At 55.6% G+C, this 22,345-nt stretch overlaps 1 protein-coding gene and 1 pseudogene across 1 annotated transcript; both read left to right on the top strand.

Moving 5' to 3' along the window:
- Window positions 1-1,619: 1,619 nt before the first annotated feature.
- Window positions 1,620-3,868, top strand: LOC140688582 (uncharacterized). Its single transcript, XM_072948225.1, has 4 exons — window positions 1,620-1,786; window positions 2,198-2,474; window positions 2,781-3,088; window positions 3,806-3,868. Exons 1-4 carry the CDS (start codon window positions 1,652-1,654, stop codon window positions 3,866-3,868), a joined length of 783 nt encoding a protein of 260 aa, XP_072804326.1. The 5' UTR covers window positions 1,620-1,651.
- Window positions 3,869-16,711: 12,843 nt separating this feature from the next.
- On the top strand, window positions 16,712-18,448 carry LOC140688576 (junction-mediating and -regulatory protein-like; annotated as a pseudogene).
- The last annotated feature ends 3,897 nt before the right edge of the window (window positions 18,449-22,345 follow it).

Below are 22,345 nucleotides of genomic sequence, written 5' to 3'. Positions count from 1 at the left end.
AAATCAAAAAAGAAGCCAAAGCCCGGAACAACAGCTGGAAAGACAAACCACAACCTGGAAAAAGCGTTCCTCATGACCCAAGGTTGGAGAAAGGTTTCCCGTCCCTGTGGTCCAAAAACCTCTCGAAACCCAGTGTTCTCAACAGAAAGCGCACACGCACGGGCAGTTTCAACGGGAGGCAGCGCAGGTGGGCAGTGTGTGCCGCTAGAGGGGCTTGACCTGTCGGGTGAGGACACGGGCAGACGGACACACTGTGGGTGGACAGCACTGGTCACCATCACACTGGCAGGACTTCAGCCTGGTGACAACCAGCCCTGGTGACAATATGAGGAGGCAGAGGCCCCAGCAGGTCCCCTGGAGGGAAGAGCAAACGGATGCTCCTCTCCGGGGGAACAGGGTGCAGGACGCATCAAAGGGCCACAGGCGCACCCCTTCCCCAGCAGCACTGGTCCTTAGCGCTGATCCCACCAAAGTGCTTGCACAGCTTTCACGGAGGTTTTTCCTTCAGTCACATGAATTCAAAATAATGTCATCAAGGCATTTTCAGAAGTGACCTTCCCTGGGTCCTAACAATACACACACATAAATACAAACAAATACACATAAATATATACACACATACGTACAGGAAACAGACAGACTGACACAAAGAGAGGCAGAGGGAGAGGCAGAAACAGAGAGAGAGAGAGAGAGAGAGAGACAAGACAGAGAGGGAGGCACTGAGAGACAGGCAGAGAAAATGAATGCTGGAGCTGGGAATGAGTGGAAGTCACGCACATTTTCGTAAGTCAGTCTACATGTCAGAACCCAGACCCAATGTCCATCCACCCTGCAGGGGAGAGTGTGGGGATCACACAAGGACACGTGACCAGAAGGCAAAAAAGCAGAGAGCATTGTGGGGCAGCCCACCCCAGAGGCCGCGATGGGACACTGGGCCTGAACCGGAACAAGACAGAGTGACCTAGGCGGCTGTATGCCTGAGCGGACGGTGTCAGAGTTGTGTTCAATTTCAACCCCCCGACAGGGAGCTGGAAGAAGACGGCAAGGAGGGTGACTTTCCCCAGAGCTCAGGGCGGACCCCGGCCTGTGTGGGGTGCGCTCTGCGCTCCGCCAGCCCTCTGTGGGGCCCTTCCTTTGCTGAATCTGTGCACGAGCTCCCTGTGCTGCCAGCCCGCGGGGGTGACAGGTGCGCTAGGTGTTTGTGTGTCTAGAGACGTGATGGCTTCTCCAGGAAGCAGGGGACAGAATAATCCCCACTGGGCCGATGGGGGATTGGGGAGACCCTGAGAGGCACGTGGCTCGTCCAGGGTGACAGCAATGCTGTGGGGGGAGCCGGGTGTGAACCCAGCTGTGTCCTCAGAGCTGGGGCCCTGGCTGCATCCAGGCCTCCCCAGGGCTGGTGGGGAGGGGGCTGAGTTGGTGTCACTGTGTGTGGACATGGCATGGGCTGGGAAGTGAGCCATCGGCAGCCTAGAGAGGCCCTTGGGGAGCTCTGCGTAAGGAGGAAGCTTGGGGAAGGGGACCCCAGGAAGTGACCTCACTTCCCTGGCAGTAGAGCCCAACAGAACTTGGAACCGAGGTCACCAGGCACCCACTCTGTAGAGGAGCCCCTACTCAGCTCATTTGGTTGGTGAACTCAGCTCAACTCATCATGTTCTGCTGCATCCCAACACCCCGAGGCCGCGGCCCCCGGAAGGCCTGCTGCGAGGGGCTGGGCCAGCGGTGCCGGCGCTGGGTCAGCTCTCACCCCAGGCGCCTCTGGCCTTTTGGCCACAGGGACCCAAAGGTAACCCAGGGAGGCCCGGGGCAGGCCCGCCCAGGCCAGGCCACCACTCAGACCCCACCCGGGTAGCCCCACATCCCCTTCCTTGCCGGTGGAGGGGGGCAGTCATGTTGGGGTGGGGGGGGCCCGCCTCCAGCACGAGCAGGTCAGAGGCCTGGGGGGCCGGTCACGTCCGCACCCCGGGTCCCAGCTGGCGGGCTGGGCTGTGGCGAGCCGGGCAGGGCCCTGCCGCCCGAGTCGAAGCCCATGCCTTCTGGCTCTGTCTCTTCCCTCCCGGGTGGCCGTCTGAGCTGACCAAGGTCCCAGTCTGATCTGGCGGCAGAGGGTCGAGCGGGCAAGAAGCAGGCGTGGTCCTGGCCAGGCAGGGCTCTGAGACCTCCGGGCCGGGCCGGCTGCCGGTCACTGTCATTGCAGAGCCGGACACTGCAGGAGCCGCTGGATGAGGACACCCACGCCGCCTCCCCGAGCGAGGGGCCGGTGCACGCTTCTCAGGGCCAGCACGAGCTCCAGGTGAGGCTGCACACGGAGGGGTCCCCGCCACCACGACGGCTTCCTCCCCAGAAACCGCCCAGGCGTCACGCCAGGGTCCTGCCCGCGGGTGACAGGCAGCTCAGCAGACCCGGCCCTGACCTGGAGCACCTCCCTGGGAGTCCGGTGGAGATCCAGGAGCCCACCGAGGCACAGCCCCAAGGTGAGAAGGGCGGGGCTGGTGCATGTGCGTAGGTGAGGGAGGGCTGAGGGCTGGGCCACATAGGGAGGCGTCCCCAGAGGCTGCTGCTGGGACCAGAGCAAAGACTGGCCTCAGACCACCTGTCTGGAAGAATTCAGTCACAGAACACATCCTGTGGGCACTTGCTGGGTGGGAGCTGTCTGGAAAGCTCTGGGAAGGTTTCTGTCCTTGAAGAGGCACATGGAAAGGGAGGCACGTGGGTAAATTTTTCCTCTCTCACAGCATGAGCACTTCCACTAGACTGAAAGCTCTCTCCACCTCCAACAGTTACAGGTCCAGAGCAGGCGGGGGCAGGGGAAGATGCCAGAGACCAAAACCAGGACCATCAGGATCCAGCAGGAGACCCCGAGCTCCCTCCTCCCGCTCCTGCAGCTCGTGCTGCTGGTGAAGCTCCTGCACCTGCACCTGCACCTGCACCTGCACCTGGACCGCTGGGCGACGGAGAACCAGTCCAGGCATCACCACCCCCTGGGCCTGAGCCCCCTCTGCGCCCACCCACACCTTCTTCTCCAAAATCCCACCATCGGTCCCCTCCCCCACCCGAACTTGACTTCCCTTCCCCTGAAGATGTTTCTGTTTGGTTTTTCTTTACTTTCCTTTTCATGTTTCACATCGTTTATGGCATCTTTTATTTTGCTGTTTTAAGTTTTCTTTAATAAAATATAGATTTTTCCCCTTTTAAATTGTGCAATTCAGGAGCGTTAAGTGCATTCACAATGCTGTGCGACCATCACTACCATCTAGTTTCACACTATTTCTTTCCTCAAAGTAAAACCCTGGATCCAGGGCGCGCACTCCCCTCCCTCCCTCCCCCAGCCCCTGTGAGCCCCCGAGTCCTCTTCCTCTCTGGGGGTATGTACCTCTCCTGGGTGTTCCCTGTCAATGAAACCATATGAAAGGTGGCTTTGTGTGCCTGCCCACATGTTTTAAGCTGGGGCTGGTGATTGTCTTTCGTTTTCACTTGAAGTAGCATTTTTATTATTTGAAAGGGAAATCCAGGGGAATTAAAGATCTGACGTACAAAATGAAGCCCTTTGAGTATCTGTGCATCATCTCGGGGTAGACACTGCTGTTCCCCCTGTGACACCACAGCCAGAGGACAGAAGGGAGATGCTTAGCTCTTCCTGTGGCAAAAACAAAGCCAAACAAATCAAAAAAGAAGCCAAAGCCCGGAACAACAGCTGGAAAGACAAACCACAACCTGGAAAAAGCGTTCCTCATGACCCAAGGTTGGAGAAAGGTTTCCCGTCCCTGTGGTCCAAAAACCTCTCGAAACCCAGTGTTCTCAACAGAAAGCGCACACGCACGGGCAGTTTCAACGGGAGGCAGCGCAGGTGGGCAGTGTGTGCCGCTAGAGGGGCTTGACCTGTCGGGTGAGGACACGGGCAGACGGACACACTGTGGGTGGACAGCACTGGTCACCATCACACTGGCAGGACTTCAGCCTGGTGACAACCAGCCCTGGTGACAATATGAGGAGGCAGAGGCCCCAGCAGGTCCCCTGGAGGGAAGAGCAAACGGATGCTCCTCTCCGGGGGAACAGGGTGCAGGACGCATCAAAGGGCCACAGGCGCACCCCTTCCCCAGCAGCACTGGTCCTTAGCGCTGATCCCACCAAAGTGCTTGCACAGCTTTCACGGAGGTTTTTCCTTCAGTCACATGAATTCAAAATAATGTCATCAAGGCATTTTCAGAAGTGACCTTCCCTGGGTCCTAACAATACACACACATAAATACAAACAAATACACATAAATATATACACACATACGTACAGGAAACAGACAGACTGACACAAAGAGAGGCAGAGGGAGAGGCAGAAACAGAGAGAGAGAGAGAGAGAGAGAGACAAGACAGAGAGGGAGGCACTGAGAGACAGGCAGAGAAAATGAATGCTGGAGCTGGGAATGAGTGGAAGTCACGCACATTTCCGTAAGTCAGTCTACATGTCAGAACCCAGACCCAATGTCCATCCACCCTGCAGGGGAGAGTGTGGGGATCACACAAGGACACGTGACCAGAAGGCAAAAAAGCAGAGAGCATTGTGGGGCAGCCCACCCCAGAGGCCGCGATGGGACACTGGGCCTGAACCGGAACAAGACAGAGTGACCTAGGAGGCTGTATGCCTGAGCGGACGGTGTCAGAGTTGTGTTCAATTTCAACCCCCCGACAGGGAGCTGGAAGAAGACGGCAAGGAGGGTGACTTTCCCCAGAGCTCAGGGCGGACCCCGGCCTGTGTGGGGTGCGCTCTGCGCTCCGCCAGCCCTCTGTGGGGCCCTTCCTTTGCTGAATCTGTGCACGAGCTCCCTGTGCTGCCAGCCCGCGGGGGTGACAGGTGCGCTAGGTGTTTGTGTGTCTAGAGACGTGATGGCTTCTCCAGGAAGCAGGGGACAGAATAATCCCCACTGGGCCGATGGGGGATTGGGGAGACCCTGAGAGGCACGTGGCTCGTCCAGGGTGACAGCAATGCTGTGGGGGGAGCCGGGTGTGAACCCAGCTGTGTCCTCAGAGCTGGGGCCCTGGCTGCATCCAGGCCTCCCCAGGGCTGGTGGGGAGGGGGCTGAGTTGGTGTCACTGTGTGTGGACATGGCATGGGCTGGGAAGTGAGCCATCGGCAGCCTAGAGAGGCCCTTGGGGAGCTCTGCGTAAGGAGGAAGCTTGGGGAAGGGGACCCCAGGAAGTGACCTCACTTCCCTGGCAGTAGAGCCCAACAGAACTTGGAACCGAGGTCACCAGGCACCCACTCTGTAGAGGAGCCCCTACTCAGCTCATTTGGTTGGTGAACTCAGCTCAACTCATCATGTTCTGCTGCATCCCAACACCCCGAGGCCGCGGCCCCCGGAAGGCCTGCTGCGAGGGGCTGGGCCAGCGGTGCCGGCGCTGGGTCAGCTCTCACCCCAGGCGCCTCTGGCCTTTTGGCCACAGGGACCCAAAGGTAACCCAGGGAGGCCCGGGGCAGGCCCGCCCAGGCCAGGCCACCACTCAGACCCCACCCGGGTAGCCCCACATCCCCTTCCTTGCCGGTGGAGGGGGGCAGTCATGTTGGGGTGGGGGGGGCCCGCCTCCAGCACGAGCAGGTCAGAGGCCTGGGGGGCCGGTCACGTCCGCACCCCGGGTCCCAGCTGGCGGGCTGGGCTGTGGCGAGCCGGGCAGGGCCCTGCCGCCCGAGTCGAAGCCCATGCCTTCTGGCTCTGTCTCTTCCCTCCCGGGTGGCCGTCTGAGCTGACCAAGGTCCCAGTCTGATCTGGCGGCAGAGGGTCGAGCGGGCAAGAAGCAGGCGTGGTCCTGGCCAGGCAGGGCTCTGAGACCTCCGGGCCGGGCCGGCTGCCGGTCACTGTCATTGCAGAGCCGGACACTGCAGGAGCCGCTGGATGAGGACACCCACGCCGCCTCCCCGAGCGAGGGGCCGGTGCACGCTTCTCAGGGCCAGCACGAGCTCCAGGTGAGGCTGCACACGGAGGGGTCCCCGCCACCACGACGGCTTCCTCCCCAGAAACCGCCCAGGCGTCACGCCAGGGTCCTGCCCGCGGGTGACAGGCAGCTCAGCAGACCCGGCCCTGACCTGGAGCACCTCCCTGGGAGTCCGGTGGAGATCCAGGAGCCCACCGAGGCACAGCCCCAAGGTGAGAAGGGCGGGGCTGGTGCATGTGCGTAGGTGAGGGAGGGCTGAGGGCTGGGCCACATAGGGAGGCGTCCCCAGAGGCTGCTGCTGGGACCAGAGCAAAGACTGGCCTCAGACCACCTGTCTGGAAGAATTCAGTCACAGAACACATCCTGTGGGCACTTGCTGGGTGGGAGCTGTCTGGAAAGCTCTGGGAAGGTTTCTGTCCTTGAAGAGGCACATGGAAAGGGAGGCACGTGGGTAAATTTTTCCTCTCTCACAGCATGAGCACTTCCACTAGACTGAAAGCTCTCTCCACCTCCAACAGTTACAGGTCCAGAGCAGGCGGGGGCAGGGGAAGATGCCAGAGACCAAAGCCAGGACCATCAGGATCCAGCAGGAGACCCCGAGCTCCCTCCTCCCGCTCCTGCAGCTCGTGCTGCTGGTGAAGCTCCTGCACCTGCACCTGCACCTGCACCTGCACCTGCACCTGGACCGCTGGGCGACGGAGAACCAGTCCAGGCATCACCACCCCCTGGGCCTGAGCCCCCTCTGCGCCCACCCACACCTTCTTCTCCAAAATCCCACCATCGGTCCCCTCCCCCACCCGAACTTGACTTCCCTTCCCCTGAAGATGTTTCTGTTTGGTTTTTCTTTACTTTCCTTTTTATGTTTCACATCGTTTATGGCATCTTTTATTTTGCTGTTTTAAGTTTTCTTTAATAAAATATAGATTTTTCCCCTTTTAAATTGTGCAATTCAGGAGCGTTAAGTGCATTCACAATGCTGTGCGACCATCACTACCATCTAGTTTCACACTATTTCTTTCCTCAAAGTAAAACCCTGGATCCAGGGCGCGCACTCCCCTCCCTCCCTCCCCCAGCCCCTGTGAGCCCCCGAGTCCTCTTCCTCTCTGGGGGTATGTACCTCTCCTGGGTGTTCCCTGTCAATGAAACCATATGAAAGGTGGCTTTGTGTGCCTGCCCACATGTTTTAAGCTGGGGCTGGTGATTGTCTTTCGTTTTCACTTGAAGTAGCATTTTTATTATTTGAAAGGGAAATCCAGGGGAATTAAAGATCTGACGTACAAAATGAAGCCCTTTGAGTATCTGTGCATCATCTCGGGGTAGACACTGCTGTTCCCCCTGTGACACCACAGCCAGAGGACAGAAGGGAGATGCTTAGCTCTTCCTGTGGCAAAAACAAAGCCAAACAAATCAAAAAAGAAGCCAAAGCCCGGAACAACAGCTGGAAAGACAAACCACAACCTGGAAAAAGCGTTCCTCATGACCCAAGGTTGGAGAAAGGTTTCCCGTCCCTGTGGTCCAAAAACCTCTCGAAACCCAGTGTTCTCAACAGAAAGCGCACACGCACGGGCAGTTTCAACGGGAGGCAGCGCAGGTGGGCAGTGTGTGCCGCTAGAGGGGCTTGACCTGTCGGGTGAGGACACGGGCAGACGGACACACTGTGGGTGGACAGCACTGGTCACCATCACACTGGCAGGACTTCAGCCTGGTGACAACCAGCCCTGGTGACAATATGAGGAGGCAGAGGCCCCAGCAGGTCCCCTGGAGGGAAGAGCAAACGGATGCTCCTCTCCGGGGGAACAGGGTGCAGGACGCATCAAAGGGCCACAGGCGCACCCCTTCCCCAGCAGCACTGGTCCTTAGCGCTGATCCCACCAAAGTGCTTGCACAGCTTTCACGGAGGTTTTTCCTTCAGTCACATGAATTCAAAATAATGTCATCAAGGCATTTTCAGAAGTGACCTTCCCTGGGTCCTAACAATACACACACATAAATACAAACAAATACACATAAATATATACACACATACGTACAGGAAACAGACAGACTGACACAAAGAGAGGCAGAGGGAGAGGCAGAAACAGAGAGAGAGAGAGAGAGAGAGACAAGACAGAGAGGGAGGCACTGAGAGACAGGCAGAGAAAATGAATGCTGGAGCTGGGAATGAGTGGAAGTCACGCACATTTTCGTAAGTCAGTCTACATGTCAGAACCCAGACCCAATGTCCATCCACCCTGCAGGGGAGAGTGTGGGGATCACACAAGGACACGTGACCAGAAGGCAAAAAAGCAGAGAGCATTGTGGGGCAGCCCACCCCAGAGGCCGCGATGGGACACTGGGCCTGAACCGGAACAAGACAGAGTGACCTAGGAGGCTGTATGCCTGAGCGGACGGTGTCAGAGTTGTGTTCAATTTCAACCCCCCGACAGGGAGCTGGAAGAAGACGGCAAGGAGGGTGACTTTCCCCAGAGCTCAGGGCGGACCCCGGCCTGTGTGGGGTGCGCTCTGCGCTCCGCCAGCCCTCTGTGGGGCCCTTCCTTTGCTGAATCTGTGCACGAGCTCCCTGTGCTGCCAGCCCGCGGGGGTGACAGGTGCGCTAGGTGTTTGTGTGTCTAGAGACGTGATGGCTTCTCCAGGAAGCAGGGGACAGAATAATCCCCACTGGGCCGATGGGGGATTGGGGAGACCCTGAGAGGCACGTGGCTCGTCCAGGGTGACAGCAATGCTGTGGGGGGAGCCGGGTGTGAACCCAGCTGTGTCCTCAGAGCTGGGGCCCTGGCTGCATCCAGGCCTCCCCAGGGCTGGTGGGGAGGGGGCTGAGTTGGTGTCACTGTGTGTGGACATGGCATGGGCTGGGAAGTGAGCCATCGGCAGCCTAGAGAGGCCCTTGGGGAGCTCTGCGTAAGGAGGAAGCTTGGGGAAGGGGACCCCAGGAAGTGACCTCACTTCCCTGGCAGTAGAGCCCAACAGAACTTGGAACCGAGGTCACCAGGCACCCACTCTGTAGAGGAGCCCCTACTCAGCTCATTTGGTTGGTGAACTCAGCTCAACTCATCATGTTCTGCTGCATCCCAACACCCCGAGGCCGCGGCCCCCGGAAGGCCTGCTGCGAGGGGCTGGGCCAGCGGTGCCGGCGCTGGGTCAGCTCTCACCCCAGGCGCCTCTGGCCTTTTGGCCACAGGGACCCAAAGGTAACCCAGGGAGGCCCGGGGCAGGCCCGCCCAGGCCAGGCCACCACTCAGACCCCACCCGGGTAGCCCCACATCCCCTTCCTTGCCGGTGGAGGGGGGCAGTCATGTTGGGGTGGGGGGGGCCCGCCTCCAGCACGAGCAGGTCAGAGGCCTGGGGGGCCGGTCACGTCCGCACCCCGGGTCCCAGCTGGCGGGCTGGGCTGTGGCGAGCCGGGCAGGGCCCTGCCGCCCGAGTCGAAGCCCATGCCTTCTGGCTCTGTCTCTTCCCTCCCGGGTGGCCGTCTGAGCTGACCAAGGTCCCAGTCTGATCTGGCGGCAGAGGGTCGAGCGGGCAAGAAGCAGGCGTGGTCCTGGCCAGGCAGGGCTCTGAGACCTCCGGGCCGGGCCGGCTGCCGGTCACTGTCATTGCAGAGCCGGACACTGCAGGAGCCGCTGGATGAGGACACCCACGCCGCCTCCCCGAGCGAGGGGCCGGTGCACGCTTCTCAGGGCCAGCACGAGCTCCAGGTGAGGCTGCACACGGAGGGGTCCCCGCCACCACGACGGCTTCCTCCCCAGAAACCGCCCAGGCGTCACGCCAGGGTCCTGCCCGCGGGTGACAGGCAGCTCAGCAGACCCGGCCCTGACCTGGAGCACCTCCCTGGGAGTCCGGTGGAGATCCAGGAGCCCACCGAGGCACAGCCCCAAGGTGAGAAGGGCGGGGCTGGTGCATGTGCGTAGGTGAGGGAGGGCTGAGGGCTGGGCCACATAGGGAGGCGTCCCCAGAGGCTGCTGCTGGGACCAGAGCAAAGACTGGCCTCAGACCACCTGTCTGGAAGAATTCAGTCACAGAACACATCCTGTGGGCACTTGCTGGGTGGGAGCTGTCTGGAAAGCTCTGGGAAGGTTTCTGTCCTTGAAGAGGCACATGGAAAGGGAGGCACGTGGGTAAATTTTTCCTCTCTCACAGCATGAGCACTTCCACTAGACTGAAAGCTCTCTCCACCTCCAACAGTTACAGGTCCAGAGCAGGCGGGGGCAGGGGAAGATGCCAGAGACCAAAGCCAGGACCATCAGGATCCAGCAGGAGACCCCGAGCTCCCTCCTCCCGCTCCTGCAGCTCGTGCTGCTGGTGAAGCTCCTGCACCTGCACCTGCACCTGCACCTGCACCTGGACCGCTGGGCGACGGAGAACCAGTCCAGGCATCACCACCCCCTGGGCCTGAGCCCCCTCTGCGCCCACCCACACCTTCTTCTCCAAAATCCCACCATCGGTCCCCTCCCCCACCCGAACTTGACTTCCCTTCCCCTGAAGATGTTTCTGTTTGGTTTTTCTTTACTTTCCTTTTTATGTTTCACATCGTTTATGGCATCTTTTATTTTGCTGTTTTAAGTTTTCTTTAATAAAATATAGATTTTTCCCCTTTTAAATTGTGCAATTCAGGAGCGTTAAGTGCATTCACAATGCTGTGCGACCATCACTACCATCTAGTTTCACACTATTTCTTTCCTCAAAGTAAAACCCTGGATCCAGGGCGCGCACTCCCCTCCCTCCCTCCCCCAGCCCCTGTGAGCCCCCGAGTCCTCTTCCTCTCTGGGGGTATGTACCTCTCCTGGGTGTTCCCTGTCAATGAAACCATATGAAAGGTGGCTTTGTGTGCCTGCCCACATGTTTTAAGCTGGGGCTGGTGATTGTCTTTCGTTTTCACTTGAAGTAGCATTTTTATTATTTGAAAGGGAAATCCAGGGGAATTAAAGATCTGACGTACAAAATGAAGCCCTTTGAGTATCTGTGCATCATCTCGGGGTAGACACTGCTGTTCCCCCTGTGACACCACAGCCAGAGGACAGAAGGGAGATGCTTAGCTCTTCCTGTGGCAAAAACAAAGCCAAACAAATCAAAAAAGAAGCCAAAGCCCAGAACAACAGCTGGAAAGACAAACCACAACCTGGAAAAAGCGTTCCTCATGACCCAAGGTTGGAGAAAGGTTTCCCGTCCCTGTGGTCCAAAAACCTCTCGAAACCCAGTGTTCTCAACAGAAAGCGCACACGCACGGGCAGTTTCAACGGGAGGCAGCGCAGGTGGGCAGTGTGTGCCGCTAGAGGGGCTTGACCTGTCGGGTGAGGACACGGGCAGACGGACACACTGTGGGTGGACAGCACTGGTCACCATCACACTGGCAGGACTTCAGCCTGGTGACAACCAGCCCTGGTGACAATATGAGGAGGCAGAGGCCCCAGCAGGTCCCCTGGAGGGAAGAGCAAACGGATGCTCCTCTCCGGGGGAACAGGGTGCAGGACGCATCAAAGGGCCACAGGCGCACCCCTTCCCCAGCAGCACTGGTCCTTAGCGCTGATCCCACCAAAGTGCTTGCACAGCTTTCACGGAGGTTTTTCCTTCAGTCACATGAATTCAAAATAATGTCATCAAGGCATTTTCAGAAGTGACCTTCCCTGGGTCCTAACAATACACACACATAAATACAAACAAATACACATAAATATATACACACATACGTACAGGAAACAGACAGACTGACACAAAGAGAGGCAGAGGGAGAGGCAGAAACAGAGAGAGAGAGAGAGAGAGAGACAAGACAGAGAGGGAGGCACTGAGAGACAGGCAGAGAAAATGAATGCTGGAGCTGGGAATGAGTGGAAGTCACGCACATTTTCGTAAGTCAGTCTACATGTCAGAACCCAGACCCAATGTCCATCCACCCTGCAGGGGAGAGTGTGGGGATCACACAAGGACACGTGACCAGAAGGCAAAAAAGCAGAGAGCATTGTGGGGCAGCCCACCCCAGAGGCCGCGATGGGACACTGGGCCTGAACCGGAACAAGACAGAGTGACCTAGGAGGCTGTATGCCTGAGCGGACGGTGTCAGAGTTGTGTTCAATTTCAACCCCCCGACAGGGAGCTGGAAGAAGACGGCAAGGAGGGTGACTTTCCCCAGAGCTCAGGGCGGACCCCGGCCTGTGTGGGGTGCGCTCTGCGCTCCGCCAGCCCTCTGTGGGGCCCTTCCTTTGCTGAATCTGTGCACGAGCTCCCTGTGCTGCCAGCCCGCGGGGGTGACAGGTGCGCTAGGTGTTTGTGTGTCTAGAGACGTGATGGCTTCTCCAGGAAGCAGGGGACAGAATAATCCCCACTGGGCCGATGGGGGATTGGGGAGACCCTGAGAGGCACGTGGCTCGTCCAGGGTGACAGCAATGCTGTGGGGGGAGCCGGGTGTGAACCCAGCTGTGTCCTCAGAGCTGGGGCCCTGGCTGCATCCAGGCCTCCCCAGGGCTGGTGGGGAGGGGGCTGAGTTGGTGTCACTGTGTGTGGACATGGCATGGGCTGGGAAGTGAGCCATCGGCAGCCTAGAGAGGCCCTTGGGGAGCTCTGCGTAAGGAGGAAGCTTGGGGAAGGGGACCCCAGGAAGTGACCTCACTTCCCTGGCAGTAGAGCCCAACAGAACTTGGAACCGAGGTCACCAGGCACCCACTCTGTAGAGGAGCCCCTACTCAGCTCATTTGGTTGGTGAACTCAGCTCAACTCATCATGTTCTGCTGCATCCCAACACCCCGAGGCCGCGGCCCCCGGAAGGCCTGCTGCGAGGGGCTGGGCCAGCGGTGCCGGCGCTGGGTCAGCTCTCACCCCAGGCGCCTCTGGCCTTTTGGCCACAGGGACCCAAAGGTAACCCAGGGAGGCCCGGGGCAGGCCCGCCCAGGCCAGGCCACCACTCAGACCCCACCCGGGTAGCCCCACATCCCCTTCCTTGCCGGTGGAGGGGGGCAGTCATGTTGGGGTGGGGGGGGCCCGCCTCCAGCACGAGCAGGTCAGAGGCCTGGGGGGCCGGTCACGTCCGCACCCCGGGTCCCAGCTGGCGGGCTGGGCTGTGGCGAGCCGGGCAGGGCCCTGCCGCCCGAGTCGAAGCCCATGCCTTCTGGCTCTGTCTCTTCCCTCCCGGGTGGCCGTCTGAGCTGACCAAGGTCCCAGTCTGATCTGGCGGCAGAGGGTCGAGCGGGCAAGAAGCAGGCGTGGTCCTGGCCAGGCAGGGCTCTGAGACCTCCGGGCCGGGCCGGCTGCCGGTCACTGTCATTGCAGAGCCGGACACTGCAGGAGCCGCTGGATGAGGACACCCACGCCGCCTCCCCGAGCGAGGGGCCGGTGCACGCTTCTCAGGGCCAGCACGAGCTCCAGGTGAGGCTGCACACGGAGGGGTCCCCGCCACCACGACGGCTTCCTCCCCAGAAACCGCCCAGGCGTCACGCCAGGGTCCTGCCCGCGGGTGACAGGCAGCTCAGCAGACCCGGCCCTGACCTGGAGCACCTCCCTGGGAGTCCGGTGGAGATCCAGGAGCCCACCGAGGCACAGCCCCAAGGTGAGAAGGGCGGGGCTGGTGCATGTGCGTAGGTGAGGGAGGGCTGAGGGCTGGGCCACATAGGGAGGCGTCCCCAGAGGCTGCTGCTGGGACCAGAGCAAAGACTGGCCTCAGACCACCTGTCTGGAAGAATTCAGTCACAGAACACATCCTGTGGGCACTTGCTGGGTGGGAGCTGTCTGGAAAGCTCTGGGAAGGTTTCTGTCCTTGAAGAGGCACATGGAAAGGGAGGCACGTGGGTAAATTTTTCCTCTCTCACAGCATGAGCACTTCCACTAGACTGAAAGCTCTCTCCACCTCCAACAGTTACAGGTCCAGAGCAGGCGGGGGCAGGGGAAGATGCCAGAGACCAAAGCCAGGACCATCAGGATCCAGCAGGAGACCCCGAGCTCCCTCCTCCCGCTCCTGCAGCTCGTGCTGCTGGTGAAGCTCCTGCACCTGCACCTGCACCTGCACCTGCACCTGGACCGCTGGGCGACGGAGAACCAGTCCAGGCATCACCACCCCCTGGGCCTGAGCCCCCTCTGCGCCCACCCACACCTTCTTCTCCAAAATCCCACCATCGGTCCCCTCCCCCACCCGAACTTGACTTCCCTTCCCCTGAAGATGTTTCTGTTTGGTTTTTCTTTACTTTCCTTTTCATGTTTCACATCGTTTATGGCATCTTTTATTTTGCTGTTTTAAGTTTTCTTTAATAAAATATAGATTTTTCCCCTTTTAAATTGTGCAATTCAGGAGCGTTAAGTGCATTCACAATGCTGTGCGACCATCACTACCATCTAGTTTCACACTATTTCTTTCCTCAAAGTAAAACCCTGGATCCAGGGCGCGCACTCCCCTCCCTCCCTCCCCCAGCCCCTGTGAGCCCCCGAGTCCTCTTCCTCTCTGGGGGTATGTACCTCTCCTGGGTGTTCCCTGTCAATGAAACCATATGAAAGGTGGCTTTGTGTGCCTGCCCACATGTTTTAAGCTGGGGCTGGTGATTGTCTTTCGTTTTCACTTGAAGTAGCATTTTTATTATTTGAAAGGGAAATCCAGGGGAATTAAAGATCTGACGTACAAAATGAAGCCCTTTGAGTATCTGTGCATCATCTCGGGGTAGACACTGCTGTTCCCCCTGTGACACCACAGCCAGAGGACAGAAGGGAGATGCTTAGCTCTTCCTGTGGCAAAAACAAAGCCAAACAAATCAAAAAAGAAGCCAAAGCCCGGAACAACAGCTGGAAAGACAAACCACAACCTGGAAAAAGCGTTCCTCATGACCCAAGGTTGGAGAAAGGTTTCCCGTCCCTGTGGTCCAAAAACCTCTCGAAACCCAGTGTTCTCAACAGAAAGCGCACACGCACGGGCAGTTTCAACGGGAGGCAGCGCAGGTGGGCAGTGTGTGCCGCTAGAGGGGCTTGACCTGTCGGGTGAGGACACGGGCAGACGGACACACTGTGGGTGGACAGCACTGGTCACCATCACACTGGCAGGACTTCAGCCTGGTGACAACCAGCCCTGGTGACAATATGAGGAGGCAGAGGCCCCAGCAGGTCCCCTGGAGGGAAGAGCAAACGGATGCTCCTCTCCGGGGGAACAGGGTGCAGGACGCATCAAAGGGCCACAGGCGCATCTCTGCCCCAGCAGTGCTGATTCTCTAGACGTCATACCAGTAAAGTCTTTGCACAGCTGTTCCAAGATGTCTTTTCAAGGGTGTTCATCACAACACTGGTTGAAACAGTGGGAATTAAAGCAACACTAGGTTGATGGAGATGGAATGGGCTGCATCAGTTCTGGTTCAAGTGGATGAATGAATGGTTTGCAGTTGGAAAAGTGGATGTCGGGTTTTTACCCGATGTCAAGGGATGCCTCATTGTGGAAGTATGCAGACCCACCGTCTGCACCCAGGGTCCCATCTGCACGACCACATATGTGTGAAAGCAACATAGATGTAAGTGAATCTGATTGTGAGTATGTGAGACACAGAGATAGAGAGATACATACAGAGAGACACAGAGACTGAGAGATAAGCACCAAATCATTCATGACAGTCACCTCTGTGGGTGGGATTTACAAATCTCTTCTCTTCTCTTTTAGGCAATGTTTCAATTTTTTGTTATGTGTATTGCTCTACTAATTCTAAAAGGATTAAAGTCCTATGTGAATGTGACCCATTCATTACTCTTCTATGGAGAAATTGAAGTACATTAATCCTATTTTAAAAGATTTATTATGAGGACAATAAGCATTTATGAGAGTAAAATATGAATTCTACAGGACTTAAGAATCCATAAAGAATAAAGCCTTCTCAGGACTCAGTTCCAAGTCAGCTCCGTGGCAGTAGAGGTTCTCCAGGATGTCGTGTCTGTTCTGCATCAGCATCCCACAGAGGTGAGGAAGTACCAGGCTTGGTCACTGAAGGCTGCAATAGCTGAGAGATTTTGTTGAGAGAAATTAAGACCTACATTCACAGAAAATAACCCCATATTCACGGAGCGGACTACTAAGATGACAATAGTCCATGAATAGATCTAAGGATTCAAAGGATGCCCGCCCAAATGCCACGTGGTGTTTTGCAGGAATTGACAATCAATCTGAATTTCACGTGGAAAATCCAGGGGCTCATAATAGATGAGTGAATCTTGAAAAAGAGGAACAAAGTTTGAGGAATGGAAAGTCAGATGGAACCCACGGCTGATACAAAGGCACTTTAAGCTGAAGATGCCTCAGATTCGATAGATGCAGAAGGAAATCTGTCATGGAAGCCAGTTCTCTCCTCTCCCTTTGCCCTATTAACTGAGGTTGATTAAAAAAAGCCTTTAACTTTCAGCATGTAACATGGTAGTTACTTTTCTGGTTGGCTCTTGCGTGTGTATAAGTATACTGTTTTTCTCGTTCATCTCTTTACTTCTGTGGACTCTTTGGGAGGGACTCTGGGTGATGGGGACCTGCTCTTTTCTCATCTTCTTTAGTGACATCTTTTGTCTATTGCTATTAAGGACCTGGGAGTTGATGTTTCTGTATTTTATAGATAGTAGTGTGTATCTGTACCTGCTCCTGGGGCACATATTGTCTTTCCTGCCAGCCGAGCCACAAAGGAGCGCGAGGCTCTGAGCGCGGAGCAGCAGGCGAGCGAGGGGGCAGAGCCGCCAGGGGGCTAGGATGGCTGAAGGCACCCAGGGGTGGGGGGCCGGGCGCGGCTCAGCCGGCCGGTGAGTCCCCTGGTCGGCAGGGCCGGTGGCACCTTCCCTGTACACTGGCACCAGAGCCACCATGTCGTCGGCCCTCGAGGAGACACCCGAGTTTGACAGGGTGGCCGTGAGACCGCACGGGCTGGAGGAGCAGGAGAAGCACAGGTTTGTCTCTGTCGTCCCCCGGAATGAGAGTGAGGGTAAGTTTGCCATAAGCTGCCACAACCAGCCGGCCCAGAGGCAGAGGAGCAGCATCCAGGATCAGGTGGGTGTGCGAGGGGGCGCTGAGCCTGGTGCACCCATGTCCGACAGCACCTGCAGGCCGAGCTGCCCATTGGGCAGGGGTCGGCCCAAGGCCACTGGCACGGTGACACCGGGCAGGAGCCTGGGGCCCCTGGAGGCTCCTGGCCTGGGCAGAGGGCAGCTCTCCTCGGAGCATGTGCAGCCTTCCAGGGTGCCTGCTGCCATGGAGTTTGGCGGGAAAGGAGGCGGAGAGTCCTCTCCAGAGCCCAGTGCGGGCCACATCCAGCACGGCCCGGAGTGCATCTGGAGGCAGAGGTGGGGTGGGGGCCAGCCGCGATGGCACCCAAGGAGGCCCCGGTGTCATCAGTGCGGGTAGTGAGTGCCTGCGTGACGGTCACTGAGGAGACTGAGATGCTAGAAATGGTGAGGGAGGGCGAGGCGACCCGGGCATCGCTGGGCTCTTGGTGGCGGAGCAGCTGCCGCGTGGCAGGGATCTGGTGTCCCAGGCGCGGAGCTGGGCCGGGCGCTTCTTCCAGCATCTGCGCCCGGCGCACCAGCACCCCAGCTCCGTGCGCTTGCAGCTGGAGCCATGCCTGCTGGTACTCCCCGCGGGGCTCTAGGGCGTGTGGACAGTGCTGTCTGGGGGCGCCCCAGAGATGACTGAGCAGGAGGTCCACATTCTGTGTTACCAGCTGCAGGTCTCCCTGGGCCATGGGCTGGACACCTCCGGCTGGAAGACCCTCTCCCAGGTGCTCTTCACAGAGACCCGTGAGCCAGAGGGGTATTATGAAAGCCTTAGCGAGCTGCAGCAGAAGGGCTACAGAGAAGAGCTTCAGGGGGCCAGGGAGCACATCCAGGAGGTAAGGACCCAATCTGGGCCCCAGTCGTAGCTTTTGGTTACGCGCTGCCAAAGGCTGGAGCCTCAATCCAGGCTGTGAGCTTTGGGGACACTTGTTTTTTTAGAATAGGGAAAAGGAAGACCTATTTTCAATTTCTTGTCCACTGGATGGAGGAACAGGGTCCCTTATTCTGACAGCAGAGTTCTTTCTCATAGGTTTGCTGTTCCCTCACAAAGCCCACACTGGGCTTCGTACCTGAAACTGCAAATTGGAAATCATCCAATACATTAAAATTTTTTTTTACAGGTTTCCCCTTGGAAAGCGGAAAGCTGAAACAACACGAGGGGGAAGGTTAGGAAGATGAGATGAGAAGGGATGAGAAATGTGGGAATACACGGGCTAGCAGAGCTAAGCTACACTTCCCAGGAAGCCACGGCGGTGGGCCCACCACACCTATCACGTCTGTCTGGCTCCTGCAACTCTGTCATCCGTGCGTGACTCCCAGGACATCCATGCATGACTCCCAGGACATCCGTGTATGACTCCCAGGACATCCATGCATGACTCCCAGGACATCCATGCATGACTCCCAGGAGCGCAGAGAAGAAGGCCGTGGAGTCCCCAGCAGTGCAGCAGTGACTGCTCCCACCTGCCAGATTATCCTGGGAAACTGCGACCACTCCAACCTGCGCCTGGAGAGGCGAAAAGACACTACCCACTGTCCCCAGTTTTATTAATGAATTAAAAATTTCTTGTCTAGCTTACTGGCCAATAATTGTGCAGATGAGCTAAATCAAAGGAGAAATTTCTGAAGTTCATGACTGGCTATTTTTATGATGTGATATTCCTTGAATGATGTGGATTTCCTTGAAGGCTATTTGTTATTTCTTGTCATTTAGTGTTTCCAATGTTGTAAATATCTTGGAATGTTTACTTTGGGTAGTGACAATGATTGATAATGGCGCATTATTCCAAAGAACAGCTGGATAAAGACTTTGAATAGTTCATGAAATAGGTAAGTTTCTATTTTTAAAAGCTATATTGTAATCACTTTTTTTCATTATAGGTTACTACAAGATACTGAATATAATTTCCTGTGCTATATAGAAGAAATTTGCTGTTTATCTATTTTATATGTAGTAGTTAGTATCTGCAAGTCTCAAACTTCCAATGTATCCCTTCCCACCAGTATACGTATGTATGTGTATGGCTGGAACGTTGTGCTGTGCACCAGAAATTGACACACATTGTAAACTGACTGTACTTCAATTTAAAAAACTATGCTGTAAGTTTGTCTCATAAGCAACTCCTTCAGTTCTCTCTTTCATCTGCAAGATACAGTCAGTCACCAAGCTCTGTCATCTCTGTCTCAGGAACATATCTGTCATCCCTCTAGTTCTCTCCCTCTTTACTGCCACCGTCCTAACTCAGGACACCGTCATCTCACCTAGGCCACTGAGACAGTTCCCAAGTACTGTCCCAGTGTTCCTTCACCACAGTGCTGCCAGCCTGGTCTGTGACATAACTCAGACTCTGTTCCTTCACGATATAGAACACTCTGTTGGCCTCCCATCACATGAGAATAAAATCCAGACTTCTTGCAGTTTATAAAGCCCTGGATGGGTTTGCAAGCATCCAACTCACTGACTTTATACCACTCTTCCCCCGTGTCCATTCGTGCTACAGTGGCCTTTTTTCTCCCCTAGACATGCCAAGCTCATTTCATGTTAGGAGCTTTGAACTAACTGTTCCCTCTGCCAATAATGCTGTTTGTTTCCCTGTTCTTTATCTGGTAGGTGAATATTTCTCCTTAAAAATCACTACCTGAGAGAGGTTATTTTCTGTTGATCCAGTAGAAGAGTAACCAAGTCATTTCTTAGTACACTGTGTCCTTAATTCTCTATGCAGCCCTTGGAACCACTCACTGTTTGACTTCTTCAGCTCGATTTTCTGCCTCCCGTAAGAATGAACGGTCCATGACATGATGGGTGTATTTTTTGTATTGGAGTGTGGTTAATGTACAAGATTACATTAGTTTCAGGAGTACAACATAGTGGTTCTATATTTTTGTAGATTATACTCCATTTAAAGTTATTATAAAACGCTGGCTATATTCCTGTGCTGTACAATAAATCCTTGTAACATTTATTTTATACACAGTAGTTTCTACCTTTCAACAGCTACCAAAATTAGAAATGTAAAAATAAAAAAGACTAAATCTCGCTACCCAAAAATGAGAATGTTAACAACCATTTACATAAATTAAAAATAAATGAAAATAAATGTTCATTAAAAAAAGTAGACTACGGTTTAAAAACCTGTTTATCTCCACTTCCTCTCAAAAACCCCTCAAATAACAAAGGAATAAAAAGTACAAAGAGAACAGGAGATTAATTGACTACAGAGAGGGTATGTCAGGAAATTCTAGAAGATAGAATGTAGATAGACAAGGAGTAACTAAGAAAAAATGGAGCAAGACCTAAGTTCCTGCGGCACCGTCCAGCAATACCCAGCCAACCCCTGATGTGAAACCCTAGAAAAAGTCAGAAATGAAGTCACTAGTCGCCCCCAAAGGCATGGGCACAGGGTAAAGTGGAAACCAGGCTTTTTCTCCTGAATGGACAGCCCAGGATCACTAGATATTTGACAGAAGTCTAAGATGAAAGCAAAAAAGAAAATTAACCTGGAGAAAACTGAGACAATACACAAAAAGAAAAGGATCACAGACTGTGTTAAAACTTTAAGATGGAAGGCACGGGATGGTTGGTTGTGCTCCTGAAGCTGAGTGTCACCTGATAAGGTGCACGAAGAACATGGCATCACTTTTGATGATGTTCCTGCCAAACTGAAGGCTATTCCACAAAGTAACTGGCTGCAATCTTCAAGAGTATCAAGGCCATGAAAGTCAAAGAAAGACTGAAGAAACATTTCTGACCAAGGGACACTAAAGAAATGTGACAAATGCAACACACATTCTTTTTTGTTAGTTTTCTCTTTTGTTTATTTTGGGGGGAGGTAATTAGGTTTCTTTATGTATTTTAAAATTAATTTATTTTTTATTGGAGGTACTGGGGATTGAACCCAGGACCTTGTGGACACTAAGCACCCAGTTTACTGCTGAGCAACACATTCTGAAGTGTATCTTTTTTCTTTTTTTTTTTTTACTATAAAGGATATTACTGTGATGATTGATGAAATTTAATAAAGGTCTCAGGATTGGGTAATATGAATGATCTATGTTTACTTCTTGATTTTGATGGTTGTGTTGTGATTATATAGGAAGATGACCGAAGCACCCCATTAAGTCTTTGGGGGTGATGGGGCATCAGGTAGGTAACTCACTCCCAAATGGGAGTTGATAAAAAAAAGTTCTTTATATTGTACTTGGAATTCTGTAAGTTTCAGATGGTTTTAAACTAAATAAAAATAATACTCATTTGTGGTTTTAAAAGGGAAATGAATAACCATTCTTACACATGGGTCTAAAAAATTTTAAATGTCACTAATAAGATGTGTTTTGCAATGATGTAAGAGAGTAAAAGCCAACCATCTGGAGATCACCAGTTCATTTATTTAAAATGATCCTGAAATTGCATTGCTAGAATTTTTAAACTGCAAGAAGCCAAAAGGAAAATTCTACATATTACCGATATTTGCATGCCAAGCATTAGGGAAATTGCTATTCAAAACAAAAACCATAGTAGCAATTTCTCTGTTTTATAACATTGGCATTTCATCTCTGGGGTAGATGGGCTTCTTAAGAAAAACATCTTTAAGGGCTTTATGGACTGAATGTTCACATGTGAAATCCTGTTCTGTCCCGCCACCTCCCTTCCTTTTCCTCCTTTCGAGGTGCTAAGCGGTGAGGCCTTTGGGAGGTGATTAGGATTAGATGAGGTCATGAATGTGGAGCCCTCCTGAATGGGACTAGAGTCCTTAAAAGGAGTCATCAGTCTGCACCGCTTTCCTCGCGCCCCTCTCTCTGGAGTGAGGTGGGAGCCCCGCCCTGAGCGAGCAGGACAGCGAGCTGAGCCGCCGCCGCCGCCGCCGCCGCCGCCGCCGCCGCCGCCGCCGCCGCCGCCGCCGCCGCCGCCGCCGCCGCCGCCGCCGCCGCCGCCAGGAGAGCGAGGACACCCGAGGACCCAGCTGTGGGCACTGGCCGCCGCGGGGACCTCGGACCTAACTGCGGCCCCCGGGAGCCGCGGCCGCCCCTCCGCCCCCACCTTCCCGGCGGCAGCGGCGGTGTGGGGAGCAGGCTGCACACGCCGGGGCCCGCGCCCCGCGGCGGGGGCGGGGGGGCAGGAGCGGCTGCCTCGGGCCGGACTAGTCAGCCACTCGGCGGTGAGAGGACGCCGCGGAGGGCCGGCAGCTTCTGCCTCGTCCAGAGGCGCGGGGCGAGGGACCCCCACAAGGTGGAGGGAGGGGGTCGCAGCCGGCGCTACACGCGCGGGAGTCGGGAGCGGGGGCGGCGCCCCGGCCACCCGCCCAGGGCCTTAGCATCTCGCCCTGGGGAATATGAGCCGGGACCCCCAGCTCGGCTACCCCCACCCCGGCCCCCGGTGTTAGGGGGGCTGATGTGAAGCGGCAGCCGGGGCGGCGGGACAGCAGGCCCCGCGCCGCCGTCCTTTCCTTCC

This window comes from Vicugna pacos, chromosome 2 (genome assembly GCF_048564905.1).
Source record: "Vicugna pacos chromosome 2, VicPac4, whole genome shotgun sequence".
NCBI classification, from domain to species: Eukaryota; Metazoa; Chordata; class Mammalia; order Artiodactyla; family Camelidae; genus Vicugna; species Vicugna pacos.
The sequence above is the reverse complement of the archived record's forward strand: the minus strand, read 5'-3'. Positions and strand labels throughout refer to the sequence as shown.